The 14,634-nt window shown below is 43.0% G+C and overlaps 1 protein-coding gene across 1 annotated transcript; it reads left to right on the top strand.

Annotated features, from left to right (window-relative positions):
- Nucleotides 1-1,811: 1,811 nt before the first annotated feature.
- Nucleotides 1,812-13,943, top strand: STON1 (stonin 1). Its single transcript, XM_009486754.2, has 3 exons — nucleotides 1,812-3,799; nucleotides 13,107-13,309; nucleotides 13,682-13,943. The coding sequence occupies exons 1-3, from the start codon at nucleotides 1,855-1,857 to the stop codon at nucleotides 13,754-13,756; spliced, it is 2,223 nt and encodes a 740-aa protein (XP_009485029.1). The 5' UTR covers nucleotides 1,812-1,854; the 3' UTR covers nucleotides 13,757-13,943.
- The last annotated feature ends 691 nt before the right edge of the window (nucleotides 13,944-14,634 follow it).

Below are 14,634 nucleotides of genomic sequence, written 5' to 3'. Positions count from 1 at the left end.
AAAATAACTAGCATAGTGCAAATATTTTTACTGAACAAAAAGGGCGAGAGTTCAAAAAATAATGAAGGACCAGAGTCCTTCTCCCTTGCGAGCTCTTGTTTGCTCGGCAGCAGAGTGAGTGGGCTGTGCCACGGTTTATGGTACTTTCTTAAAGGCTATAAACTGGCCAAGAAATGATGGGGAAATGGTAAAAATAATGACCCGTAGCGTAAGATTTCACTTGGCGAACTTTGGCATCTCTAGAAATGAACTGTTCTCTAAATGCTACAGATAAAGAATGGAAATAGCTTTAAGTCATCGTTATCTAACCTTAATTAACGGAGTAACATATATGCAGGTGGTTTTGTCTGTATGAACTCTGCCTTCCTTGTGCTTTCAGGCAAACGTGAATATGTTCTGACATAACAAGAAGAGCTTTTTTTTCAAATGGATGATGTTTATCTGTGCCCTGTGGTGCTTCATTGCACTCGATTCCTCCTCAGTCTTTAGCAATTTATTGCTCACTTCTTCATCGGTCAGGAGCAGTGGGGAGGAAAAACTTTGGGGATGACATATATACAGTGAGCATTTACATTTCAGTGCACGATTTAAAACCATGAAGGCAAGATCAATTATTTACTTGTTGCAGTTCTCCTCCGAGGACATCTAGCTGAGCCCTTTACCAAAGACACTTTGTTTGATGAAGTGTAGTTTATTAATTGGTTTAAAGAGCTGTACTTTTTCCAGGCCACCAGCCAATTCAGTGCTTAGCAGTTGCGTATGTTGTTACTTGGCCTTGACTTGTGCTTCACAGCATTTTATCTCTGGTGGATGCTTGTAGTCTAGCCTTCAACAGGGATGTATTGCTCATCCTTAGGGCTAACTCCTTCTTGTTTATAAAGTCTAAGGCTTTTCCACCGTGTCTCTAACCTTACTCTGACATGTCCAGTCCCTAACAGCATAAGTCAGCGTTGAAGGAACTGATGTGAATTGATTCCTGCCAAGGTCTGGAAGGCATCTGGGAACAATCTGCATATTCCCCTCCTGGCAGAAGGCACCTCGGATAGCAGCGTGGAGTGGGTGATGAGTCGCAGGCCGGTTCTGGTGGCTACAGTACACTCCCTGCTGCCTCTCACCTGGGGATGCTCACGCAACTGCCCTCTTGCCTGTGCCCATCGCACGAGGGGAGCGTCTGCCTTTGGAGAGACCTCAGGAACTGGCCGATCGTTGCACATGTAATCTTGGTGGGCTGGTTTTGCCCTGACGGCTGTAGTATGTGTACCTTTGCCATCAGCACTGAGTTGCTACAGCTTTTCAACAACAACAAAAATACCCCTCCCCCCATCCTCCTAATTTTGTTCTTGGAAACAGCTGCACCATTCTTAGTAAAACACTGTTTTGTTTAATGGTGGGATGGAGGGAAAACCTCACCTGGAGCAGAGGCCTAGTATGGAAAATCTCTGTCCATATTACAAGCTACAGATAAGTGATATAGTAGAAAGTATTATGCAGGCAGTCCTGTACAGCTGTGGGACTTTCTGCTCTCTCTAATCTAGAGGCTGCATACATCAGACACTCTGAAGAGCCCATAAAGCTTAGGTCTCGCTTAGATCTCCAGTCTGGGAGAGCAGTGAGGATTCATGGGGAGTTCATCTGTTTCTACATGGCTGTCTCAGATTATACATGTAAAACACAAAGTACACTGGATTTATAAACTGCATGCACATTTTAAGCTTTGTGTGGTTTGACTTTTATAAGGGTTGGGTTTCTTTGTTTTGTCTTTCAAGAGAATTTATTTCTGTTCATGTCTGTTGTTTCTCCGTAGATGGTTTGCGGGTGATATGTGTTGCAAGTGCCTCAAGTTCCTCCAACAAGATGTGTTCCACAAATCCAGCAAACTGGGTCACCTTCGATGATGAGCCACTCTTCCAGTCGCCTCAGAAATCGGTTGATAATCAGATTAGTTGTAAAGCAAATGGCCTTAAACTGAATCTGTCTAGTGTGCATGAGTCTTCAAGTATATCATCTTCTACAGGCAGCACTCCACTCTCGTCTCCTGTAGTTGACTTCTACCTAAGTCCTGGACCTCCCAGCAACTCTCCACTTACTACACCTACCAGAGACTACCCAGGAAGTCCATGCATCCCAAAGCCTGGGATTCACATCCTTTATCCCATCCCTGAATGGCCATCAAATGTTAACTTTCTTCCATCACCCGGGATTTGCTCATCCCTAACCTCGCAGAAACTGAGCAGCCTCGCTTTGAACACCTCACCTAATGACCATCCAGTTAAGACTTCGGTCTCCAAATCAACAGATGAAGGAAGCCCTAATCCGCCAGGAAGCTGCGAGGAGTTAGGAGAATTGTTGTCAGCACCAGCGCACTTCCCATACTTTCAGAGCGACTGTGCTTTTTCCAGTCCATTTTGGAAGGAAGGATGCTCGCTCAGCACATCACCCGCTAATGTTAGCACACACAGGAAGGACAAAGTGCTCGACAGGAGCATCTGTCATCCTAAAGACAAAGAAACTTGCCATGATCAGAAAAGCCTTAACCAGGGCTCCTTCAGTTACATCTGCGAGAGGCTTGAACACCTGCAAGCTGATAGCTGCGATGCCATGGGAAGCCCACCCACCTCCAATGCTCACACGTGGCACAAGCTCTCCCCTGCCATCCCACAGAGCCTCTTCAGGAGCCGGAAAGCGGATGGGTGGCCGTTCATGCTGAGGATTCCCGAAAAGAAGAACATGATGTCATCTCGGCAATGGGGCCCTATTTACCTTAGCGTCCTAGCTGGAGGTGTACTGCAGATGTATTATGAAAAGGGCCTGGAGAAACCTTTCAGGGAATTCCAGCTGCACCCACACTGTAAGCTGTCCGAACCCAAATTAGAGAGCTATAATGTCTCGGGAAAAATCCATACTGTGAAGATTGAGTGCGTGTCTTACACAGAGAAAAGGAGGTATCATCCCAAAGTAGAAGCGATCCATGAGCCGGAGGCTGAGCAGATGTTAAAGCTAGGCACCACAGATTATGACGACTTCACTGATTTCCTCACAACGGTCGAGGAAGAGCTTATGAAACTTCCTACTGTTTCTAGACAAAAGAAAAATTATGAAGAGCAAGAAATGACTCTGGAAATAGTGGATAACTTTTGGGGGAAAGTCACTAAGGCAGAAGGAAAACTTGTAGAAAGTGCTGTCATCACGCACATTTACTGCTTGTGTTTTGTGAATGGAAGTGCCGACTGCTTTCTAACCCTGAATGACCTGGAGCTCCAGAAGAGGGATGAGCGTTACTTCGAGAAGGAGGAGGAGAAGAAATGGATCGATATTCTCGATTGCCATTTCCATAACTGTGTCAAAGCACAGGAATTCGAGCAGTCACGAATTATTAAGTTTACGCCCCCGGATGCCTGTAGGCTGGAACTGATGCGTTTCAGGACACAGTATAATGGGCAAGACCTTCCCTTTTCTGTGAAGGCTGCAGTAGTGGTTCAGGGGGCATATGTTGAACTTCAGGCTTTTATAAACATGTCTTCAACTGCTCCAATCCCAATGCGTTTACCCTCTGTGAAATACTGTGAAAACGTTATGATACGCTTTCCTGTTCCCACACAGTGGGTCAAAGCACTTTGGACCATGAACCTCCAAAGGCAGAAATCCCTAAAAGCAAAAATGAATAGGAGAGCGTGCCTTGGTGCTTTACATGAGGTTGAATCCGATCCTGTAATACAAGTCTCGGTTGGAACAGCAAAATACGAGAGTGCCTACAGGGCTGTTGTGTGGAAGATAGACAGGCTTCCAGATAAAAACTCAAGTAAATAATTTGCACTATCAAATAATGGGCTTGGGTGCACATCTTCGCTGTCTTTATGCTTGTGTACCTCGTATCAGCTTCTGTAGTTTGGGGTTTTATCTGTACAGTGGTATTGGTAGAAGCTGGAGTAACCTTTTAGGAAAAAGAGAATATAGCCTTCTTTATTTATTTATTTATTTATTGGACATTTTCCTAATTTATTTGATGGAGGCAGCTGTATTATTGTCAGTAATTATAAGCATGCAGTATCATGGAAGTGGATCTCATCATTCTGAGTAAACCTCAAGTCTGTAGTAAGAAAGAGGGAAGGGTTTATGCTTCACATATACTAGCTGGGCAATGGTGGAAGCAAACGCCAGCAGGTAAAATGATTTGCCCACCCAATATCACACAGTTAATAGAAAAGGTGGTATTGTTACTGTTGGGTGTTGGCTTTCTAGCATCGTTTAAGAAACAGTAGATATGATACATAACTAGAAGGTACTGTGGTCAAACTTGCTGTAGGAAGTTGACTGTGCCTTTGCAAAGGCTAATATCTATTGCCTCTTTTATGGGTTTGTGCATTGAGATTGTATGTTTGTGGCAATAACTGCACTTTATTCCCGTTTCTCTCTGGTGGTGGTACCTCACTAAAAACATGCAGCAATAAAACCAGCTAAGTTTGTAGTTGTGCATGTGGAAGTTGTTAATTTTCCACTAAGTAAAATAGTTAATTTACCTTAATTTAATGGAGAAAATATGACTTTTGGGAGAAGGAAAATATAAATACCTGGTTTTAAAATTCCAATTTTTAATCACCTTACCAGATTAGTAGCCCTATATAGTACGTTTCTAAAGGCTTAAAAATTCTTGAGGAATACAGTATTCTGCTTCAAGTTCGGTAGAGTGAAGGCATTTGATGCTTTGTTTAGATACGCATTATGTGTATTTGAGGCTTTGGGAGTCTGTGTAAGACATGGGAATCTATTAAAGCATTTTGCCTAAAATATCTGTAAAATCTGTACTTTTAAGAAGGGGGCAAATGTGTAGTATTAAGAAATGGATTGGCCTAGTCTTGTAGTATCCTAACTGTCTGGACTAACTACCTCTTTAAAATGCTCAGAAAAGATTTAATCTTCTTAAGTCCTGTTTTCAGGTATGCTAGTACTAAGTTGACATATCCACTCCTAGGTTCTGACAGCTAGATGTGTGTGCAGGTGAGAGTTAACATTTAAAACTATAAAACTATTAAAAAAAAAAAAAAGAGCAAAGGCAAAAAAACTCCCGAGAATATATTTTTTCCTCATTTTTAACTAATTGCAAGTTATATTTAATCTGATCTGTTATTTAGGTAATTATGACTTTTATTTTATTTTTTTACAGTTTGGTATTTGGTATCTGAATTATGATTGATATTTCAGTGACAGAAGGAACAGAAAAACTGAGGCAGAAACAAATGAAAAGGGACTATTATCCTGAGCCTATATATGAACTAGATTGCTTTTGGTATTAAAACAGCATTTGAAAGCATCCTAAATCACCATGCTAACATGGCAGTTGTGAGAGTATGAATTATTGCGTGGCTACTGGCAGATGAGAGCTAGTATTTTTACTAATGATGCTGCCTGGAAGTACTGGTCCCTTTTGCGTGCAGACTGGGTCTTGCTTAGGTGATGAGGTCTCCCAAACCTTGAGCAATTGTGCCTTTTGATTTCTATTGATGCACACCACGGGAGGAGCAGCACTGTGGTCAGATTCAGAAATGATGTCGTGTTAATGCCATTTCTGTTTTTCCCCTTCTTTTGCTTTGGAAGAAGCTGTGGTCGGCTTGGACCTGTGGCTAATGCCATATGGTTCCTCCTGAATTGGCTGAGCTCTCCCTTTTACGTGCTGCTTGTTGCCTGGGTATCTCACGCTCTACTCAGGAGAGGATGTCAGTGGCTGCCAAGCAATGGGCAGCGGGAGAGCAGAGGAGACGCAGCATCGGCAGATGGGCTAACACAAGGCAGGGAGCCAAGCCAGAATTAATGGTGGGGGGAGAGAAATGACAGAGAGAGGGAAGATAAGGGGAGGCAGTAAGGGAGGAGTTGGGGAGACTGGAAAATGGACAGGGAGGGCAGAGGAGTTGATGGGGAGATGTAGGAGAACCAGCAGGCAGAAGAAGATTCTTCAGGTCTTCAAAATCTGTAGACAAGGGTGTCTTGCACTCCAGGCTTCAAGGATTTGCACTGTGCTGCTTTGGCCCATGTGTTTTCCCAAGGCTTACGGGGCTGACTGTTCAGGTAGCTGTTTAATATAGGTTTGCTTCTGCAAAATCAAGTCAGCAATTTAGTCAGGCAATTTTAAAGAAGATTATAAGTCTTCCAAAGTCTTTAATTCCCCGCAGTTCATTCACCTTAAGATTTGATGTGCACAATTAACTTCATATTTATATTATTTGAAAGAAAGATCTGGTTTTTGTGGCACTCTACAGCTTTATATTATTTTCTACCAGTAGCTTAAACTTTCGACATTTGAATAATTCCTCTGGCTGAGATCTGCAAAATCATTTGTATCCGCAAAATGTTCATGCCTTTGAAAAAACGTTTTTGGTAGTAATACTGCTTGTTCAAATTTTAAACCTCTCTATCAGTTTTCTGTATGCAGTTAAGAGTTTAAAAATAGAGTTGTCCCAAGGCGTGCCAAAAATCTGAAGGCAGTCAAACTAATAGAAGTATGTAAACTTTCATAATATGTTTACTGTAGGGAGAAAAATATGCTGAGGCTTTTGCTTTCAAGAAGCCTTGGTCCAAGGCTTCTTAAAAAAAAAAAAGAAAAAAAGAAAGGGAAAAGGGAAGGGTGCCTATGGTTATATTGTGACTCCATTTATAGACATTGAAATATGTTAGTATCCGCTGTATTCTACTAAAGAGCTTCCTTGGAAGAGTGCTGGCCAAGTGAAGTTGATGTGAGCTGCAAGATACCCCAGATTTTTCAAAGCTGCCTATGCTTATTCAGATATATAAATGGAGCGTTTGGAGCCCGAGTGTTAGCATTTTTTTTAAAAAAAAAAGTTAAAAAGCTGTAGACTTTGAAGGATTGATCCAATGAAATTTCTGCAAATTGAGTCTACATTTGTGAAATTGGGGCATTGTATAAGGACATGTAGAACATTTTATGATTTCAGCACAGTACTGGGGCCAGGCTGTAGAAGCTGTATGTCTACACTGGAGAAGCTGTATGCACCTGTGTCGCCCAGGGAGCTGGGGAGAGGCTAGACTTTGAAAAGCTGTGTTTTAATCTCTTGCTGAGTAAATTTGTGCCCTGCAATGTTTCTGCTAGGACACCTCCATCCTTGGGCCGTTGTGTAAAGCAACGGCTCTTCAGCTGATTATTGCTCCTTTTCTTCTGCATTATGGAACCATACTGGGTGATTAAGCAACACAGAGAAATGGAGCCAGGGGAGGTTGTGGCTGCTGGCAGTCTCTAGCATCTGAGCATGGACTCAAGTGTGGGAGGCAATGTGGCTCCCAGCAACCTTCAGCTGCCGCTTTTTTGTTTTCTAAACTGCCTAGGTGAAAAGTCCAAGCCATGACTTTGTTAGGTGGGCTCCGTCCCTGCCCAGTCACCTCCTTCTGGCACCAGCACCATTGCAAACTGCTCCTTGGCAGTGGTACCTGCCCACTCCCCTATTTCCTATGCATTTATTCCAGAAGGTTGGATAAACGCACCCATTTAGACATGGCTGCAGGAGTTGTTAACTTCTAACAATCCTAATGTAAATCCATTCTTAGTAATTGTTGATGTTTTCGTGTTCAAAATAAGACTTTTAGAACTGGACCTATTTTGGCAAAAATAGAATTACTACTTGACTAAAATAACGAGCAAGTTTTTTGGCCTAAATTGCTTGGCTTCATGAGCCTTTCTTAGATCAAGGATGCCTGAATGCTACTCATACAGGTTAATAAGGGATAAAAAGTGTGAGTAAATGTAGCAAAGTTAGATTATTAATTGTTTGTGAAGTGCTATATGAATGCTAAATGACAGTTTGAATCTAGTTTCAGAGTTTTACCGATTTGTTTGTTTGTTTTGGCTTTTTTTTTGTTGTTCTTCAGAGAAAGAGAGCAAGAATTTGGAACATTTTTAGAAAATAAGAGCCAAATTTTCAGATGTAAGACAGGAAAGACTTAGGTCTCCAAATTCAGAAAAGTTTTAACAAGTTGCCTAGACACCTGAACCCCAGGGCTTCTGTCTCCTAAGTTACCTAGTAAAAGCTCAGTTATTTCCCCAAATTGTCTAGTTGCCTTTCAGGAGTGATCCGATTCCATCAGGCCAGATGGGCATGTCTCCAGGATGCCTGATGGGCCATATTTTGGATAGCTGGGCTTGCATCTGAATATGTTGTCTTACCTTCCACTGGGGAACTGTACAGACTTACCCCATGCCGGCTTCATCCAACTTGTCTTTCCACACCACTACCTCTTCTCTTTTCTGGCTGACATCTTGCTTATTCAGCATGACAGGTTTTTTTGAAAAAGGATCCTGTACATGCAGCCTCTCTTTCTTCTAACTCCAGTGTAATACAAGGCCTGGGAAACAATAGTTTAATGGAGCAGAGATGACAAGGACTGGCTAGTTTTACGTGAAAACTAAGGCAATGTTCACCATCTTCCGAACTGTTGGTCAATTGCTTTGTTGTCTGACAGCTGATGGGAAGAAGTTGCTCCATGCTCCTACCACAGCCCAGCTGTGAGCAGAGGAACTTCTCTGCAAGTGAAGTGGTGAGTACCTCCTGACATTGAGGTTGGTACAGGAGACGGATGGACTGGTGGGAGCCTTGTGTTTTGGGAGCAGGCAAAATGGTCCAGTGGAGGCTGCTCCAGAGGACCCAGTAGCCTTACCCAGATCCCAAAACTATCATCTCTGCCTTTGCAGGTTACCACCTAGGGGAAAGAAAGGACCCCAGAACTCATCACATCCCAACACCAAAACCACTGCATGGGTGTGGGTTAGGTGGAATATAAGCCCAGAGATTTTTGAGTGCTAATATGGTACTGAACCACAACTCTGCCATGTCTAACGTAGGAGCCTTTAGCAGCAGGCCAAGAGGAATGGCCCATTTATGCCTAGGCTCAAGTGAATATCTACCATCCGACATTTACCATACCTGTCCAGGAAAATTCCAAGCAGTGGTTATTTCTGGATTCCCTTTCTCAGAAGACAAAATAATTTTCCAGACAATTCCCATTGCTACTTGTTTCTCCATAGGCCTCCCTTCCACAACAGGAAGATGCTGCATTTGATCTCCAAAAGCCCTTAGATCTACACCCTTTTCCTACTACCACTACTCCAAACAAGATACTACTGCTCTTGGACAAACCCTTTCTCCTCAGATCCTTGGTCAGCCATAGCCCCAGAGGCAGATCGTGCTTCTTTCCTGGCCAGGGCATGATATGCCATCTTAGTGTTGCAACTGCCGCTATGAAGGACCCTTCACTTGTGGCTGACATTGTGCAGTCTGCGCATCCCAACCCAGCAAACAGCACAAAGACTAGGTCAAGTAAGTGTGTTGCTAAGCTGCATCCCAGCACCGCCACTGGAGAGTGGAGCAGGTCCTGGAGCCAAGAGGAGCACAGCTTAGGTGGGTTGTGGTACCGATGGGGTGACATCTCGCAGTTTGGCTGTGGAATGGGGTGCTGCTTCTGGTCCCCTTCACCACTGGTGTTGCTGTCACCACAGCTGTTGCTGGGACAATGGCAGATTCAAGGTTGGAGAGGCTCACCCCAACAGGGGGCTCATTCCACCATGGCCAAGCAGTCCAGAAGAGGCACCGTAGACGAAGAAAGCGTTAGTGTGGGAGAAATGGCTTGGAGACAGCAAGAGATGGCCAGCAGCAGATCGTGGAAAAGGCCCACGTCACAGAGCTATACAGGTCTGCCTGTCACTGTGTACGTGAGTGACGAAGTGCCATCTCTTCCTCACACTTGTTTAGTCCTCCTCCAACCTCCTTCTTTAGGATGGTTGTAATACTTGTTTCTGACTTTGTTCACTCCTCTATTTCAGTAATAAAGTCCCCAATGTTATAGTTTTACCTGTCTCTGTGTACCGTATTATTGTCCTGAGACTTTAGCCACACGCTGCGTGCCCCTGGTGTTGCACTCCTTTGCCTAAGACCTTTACGAGCTTGCAAGCTGGGTATCTTTGTGCTTTAGTGCCTTGAAGGACCCTGCCCTGTAGTGTGTTCCGAGGTGTGAGTAACGTCTCGCACATGCCAGTAACACTGATTTAGCACAAATCGCAGTCAGTACCTCCTACTCCACCCCCATACCAGCCTTGCCATATAGCTGCGTGGGTGACCGAGCCCGATTCATGCGCAAGTGAACTAAGTGGTAGGCTTGTACATAAAAAGGAGGTGACTACTGCTGCTTTTGGTCACAGGCCATGGCTTGGGTGGTGGTTGTCATTTTTTTAACTGTGTGTGGGTTGTAAAGCGTTGTGCCTTGTTTGGTGTGGCAGGTAGGTTGCAAAGTGCAAGGAGGGGTGAGGTTTTTCCATCTGATCTCTCCAGCCTGTCCTGCTCAGTTAGGTTTCCTTCCCTCTCTGCTGGCTTTGGTGATGGCCATTGCTGGGCACCTACTTCTCCCTGCTCACCTTAAAGGTGCTATTGTAGTAGACATAATTTGGGGAGCTTCATTCCCAAAACTCAGGACCTACACATTTTGTGTTGCAGTGATCCCTACTGGTCTCTTTTATGGATCTGCCCTTGCATTTATGAGTGCAAGTTGTATTACCTCTTCCTACAATTTCTGTAACCAGTTCCTTATGAGCCTGTATTAGAGCCATGCTTTGGTAGAAACAAGCAGCTAGTCCCATTTGGGGAATGGTTGCTGGCTGTCCATTGTGATACACTGTCCTGGTTTCAGCTGGGATAGAGTTAATTTTCTTCCTCGTAGCTGGCATAGTGCTGTATTTTGGATTTAGCATGAGAATAATGTTGATAACACACTGATGTTTTAGTTGTTGTTAAGTACTGCTTATGCTAGTCAAGGACTTTTCAGCTTCCCATGCTCTGCCAGGTGCACAAGAAACTGGGAGGGGGCACAGCCAGAGTAGTTGATCCAAACTGACCAAAGGGCTATTCCATACCATATGACGTCATGCTCAGTATACAAACTGGGGGGAGTTGGCTGGGGAACAGCAATCGCTGCTCAGGAACTGGCTAGGCATCGGTCGGCGGGTGGTGAGCAATTGCATTGTGCATCACTTGCTTTGTATATTCTTTTATCATTATTATTATTACTTTCTCTTCCTCTGCTGTCCTATTAAACTGCCTTTATCTCAACCCGTGGGTTTTACTTTATTTTTTTTTTCCTGATTCTCTCCCCCATCCCACTGCAGTGGGGGAGGGTGAGCAAGCAGCTGTGTGGTGCTTCGTTGCTAACTGGGGTTGAACCACGACATACATGTTTCTTTAAAGATGCCTGGGAGATTTCATGGCCAGTAGCTGATATTCTTCCACAGTGCAGGACTCTAGTTGGTGTGTATATAGCATTATTTTCTGAAATCCAGTTCAGGTTTTCTTTGAATGTTACAAGTAGTTATGTAAAAAAGCGGCATTTAGGATAAGGATCGATTGTGATGTACTGCTGGAAGCAAGCCTGCAGGGGATTCTTGTAACTCAGACATGTATGGAGTCAAGATGGTGAAGGACTGCACTTGTCCAGTGACATGCCCCTTGTCCAAAGTGGTGGCTGTAAATGCTGCTCTGTTTCTGTGTGCGTGCCTTTGGGGTCAACCGAACAGAGACGAACACTTGGAGTCAGCAAACAGCTTTTTAAGCTACTGATTATTGTTGTTGTTATTAAACATGGAAAAAATAAGGGGGGAGAGAAAAGAGTTGGAGACCTCCCCCATCTGGAGTTTAGGGGATGATAATCCAAAGGACGCTTCCTATTCCTTTCCCCGCTTCCCTCACCTTTTCTTCCAGGCAGTCAAGTTTTAACTGTGCTGTTGAGTGTAACAGCAAGGAAGAGGGAGGGAATTATTAATTATACTAATTATATAATTAGTCAAAAGGAAAACAAAATGTTAAATGTTCTAGTGAGTACGATTAAGACAAGCATGAATTCCATGCTTTAAGCCTTGATGTTTGGGGACCTATTGACTTTATGCTGGACTTGGAATGAAATTTGGAGGATGGTTTATTGAATTAGACTTTGTTCTAGTGAAGTTTGACACACATGTATTTGACAGAACTCTGCCCATCAAACTGTTCAAATGTAAATTATCTCCTAAAATCAGAACTGGCTTGGGCAGGCTGTGAGGTGGGTTGCAGGGAAAGCCTGCAGCACAGACCAGAGGATGCATTCAGCCCAAGGCTCCCAGGAGCAACAGAGATGTAGCTTTTTTTATTTATTTTTGCCTTACGAAATGCCTGTGAGCCTGTGGATATGGAGTGTTATAGTGATTTTTTCCCACAGGATGGATAAAGCTCAGTGTATGTTAACTCCATCTTCAGTATTTCCTTCATTCCGATACAAAATTGATTCCTGCCACCGGAGAAAGCAAGGGCATAAAGAATGGCACATTTTTGCCTAAACTTTGAGATGCTGTTCAGTATAATGGATGAAAAACAAATATACACTGCCAGGCCTGCCTTTGACAAAATATGGCCAATCTTTCCTCTGCTTTTTTTTTTTTTTTTTTTTTGCCTGCAGCCGAATGGTAGTTAGTTGTCTATGCTGATGCTTAAAATCCTGGAGAGGAGGGGAAATGGAGAATTACTGCTTTTTGCCTTGAAGAATTTGGAGAGGCAGCTGCGACATAAATGATTCTTTTCATTATATTATATTATATTATATTATACTGCTTTTATGCACGTAGTGAGCCTGCTGACCTCGGTTTCTTTGGAAAGCAGGCTTTCCACCCCAGTGTTCCTGTGTGCCTTGGCTAAGCTCCTTTTCATTTTTCTATGAGAGTAAGAAATGTATTTTTAAGTGAAAACTGAGATTCTTTCCTAATAGTCTGAATTTAGCAACCTATCCCTAAGTTTGTAATACTCTTCTCCTAATCAGAAGCTGGGAGGATCTGGTAAATCTTGTGCAAATTAATTTGTAAAACTGCAACAATTGTGAAAAGTGTGCTGAAGCAGAGAAGAAATGAGTAAGGGGCCAGCTTATGCCCAAGTAGCAAAAGATTATCCATAGAATAATCTTGTATCATAACAACAGGTATGCATTAATAAAAGATAATCATGCTAGCAGATTCACCTTGCACTGTAAACAAAGAAAAGATAATTAACTGATGGTGTGGGTTGTTTTGTTTTGTTTTTTTTTTTTTCTTTTCCAAGGTTCAGATCATCCACACAGCCTGTCTTACAAACTGGAACTTGGATCAGACCAGGAGATCCCGTCTGACTGGTATCCTTTTGCTACTGTCCAGTTTGTCATTCATGATACCTGTGCCTCAGGAACCGAAGTCAAGTCACTGGGCATAGAGAGCGATGTGCAGCCCCAGAAACATGTGGTTCAGAAAGCTTTTTACAATTACCAGGTATTTTCAGGGCTATGTTTTCAGTGTTTTCCTCCTCTTCTTCCTCCCCACTCCTCCATACAGTATTTGCAAGGTGAATGTGCTTTGTATTCTAAACATATCTTGCATGCACTTGTGATAATGACTTTGAGCAAAAGAATCATTAAAAAATAATTCTGTGTCTGATCAGACAGGATGCTGAAAAACAACTGCAAATGCAGCATCGTTTTTCCTCAGTTGAGCTATTTTTGGGAGTAGTAGTTTTGAAATCTGTTGGGTCTGGAAATGTTTTGATACTGTGTCAAAGCTTTTATTCATGCCGTTGCTGCAGTTCACACTTTCAGTGCCCAATTACTTGGTAATTCTACCTGTTTTTTTGTTTTCTAACTACAGGTTGAGATTGAAAAGAAGTGGATTAGGCTTGATGGAGAAGATCCAGATAAGGCTGGCAAGTGCCTAATGCAGTAAAAGAGGACAGGAGGCACCGTCATAGGATATTAGTAGGAATCAATTTACATAGGAAATTCTGTTGTTAGAAGCAGCGCAGTGACCTAGTTTAGGATAAACAAGGCTGTTGAATTTTTCTTTTTTTTTTTTAGTGCTATTGGGTTTGATTCTGCAAATCAGTACTGGTTTGGCCTGCATTCAAGTAAACTTCCTGTCATGGGAATAGTGGTATGAGTAAGGTCTCCTTGTGAAGAGTTGCAGGATGTGAGCACTTAATTGACTGATGGTGGTACATTATGTTCCTGTTGCGTATCTATGACTTGGGAATGATCTCATACGCCATATTGAAACCTAATGGTACTACTCGAAAGAGTTCATGTCACTTGGACATAAAATATTCAGCAATAAAAACTGCCGGAGTGCTTATGTGCAGACCAGCATCTGCATCAGGTCCAGCAGGAGCAATTACAGTTTTTAGTGGTGTTTAAGAGCCAAAGTCCCCCATGTTTCTGCTCCCCTCGATACATGTGAACAGAACAAGTCGTAATATTATTCTCGACAAGAGCCTCAATTAATGAGTTGGAAACCGGGTGATTTCATTGGTAAAATGGGAAAAGTTCCTCCGCAATAATATTCTTCATTTTTCTGTGGCTGCGAGCATTTCCTTCTCAGCACTTTACAGGTTCACTCGAAGTAATCTCTTGGGCAAAAAAAACATATGGCAGATGTGACTGAAGTTTGTGTGGCAGCATTAGGCAAATCTTTTTCACTACTGCAGCGAGACAAGGGCCCATTTCATTTGGTGAAGCTTTGAGAATTTACACCAGTGGAGGGTTTTCCCCATAAGCTGAAGAAATGGCAGGTTGCTGCCATTTGCTGTGGGTCTCCTTTAGGATGCA

Source organism: Pelecanus crispus, chromosome 3, assembly GCF_030463565.1.
Source record: "Pelecanus crispus isolate bPelCri1 chromosome 3, bPelCri1.pri, whole genome shotgun sequence".
NCBI lineage: Eukaryota > Metazoa > Chordata > Aves > Pelecaniformes > Pelecanidae > Pelecanus > Pelecanus crispus.
This window is presented reverse-complemented; position numbering and strand designations above follow the sequence as displayed.

Coding starts and splice junctions, on each gene's coding strand:
- STON1 (XM_009486754.2), top strand. CDS start 1,855: ATGTGTTCCACAAATCCAGCAAACTGGGTCACCTTCGATGATGAGCCA. Junction 3,800..13,106: donor GCTTCCAGATAAAAACTCAA/GTAAATAATTTG, acceptor TTCTTTTCCAAG/GTTCAGATCATCCACACAGC. Junction 13,310..13,681: donor AAGCTTTTTACAATTACCAG/GTATTTTCAGGG, acceptor TTCTAACTACAG/GTTGAGATTGAAAAGAAGTG.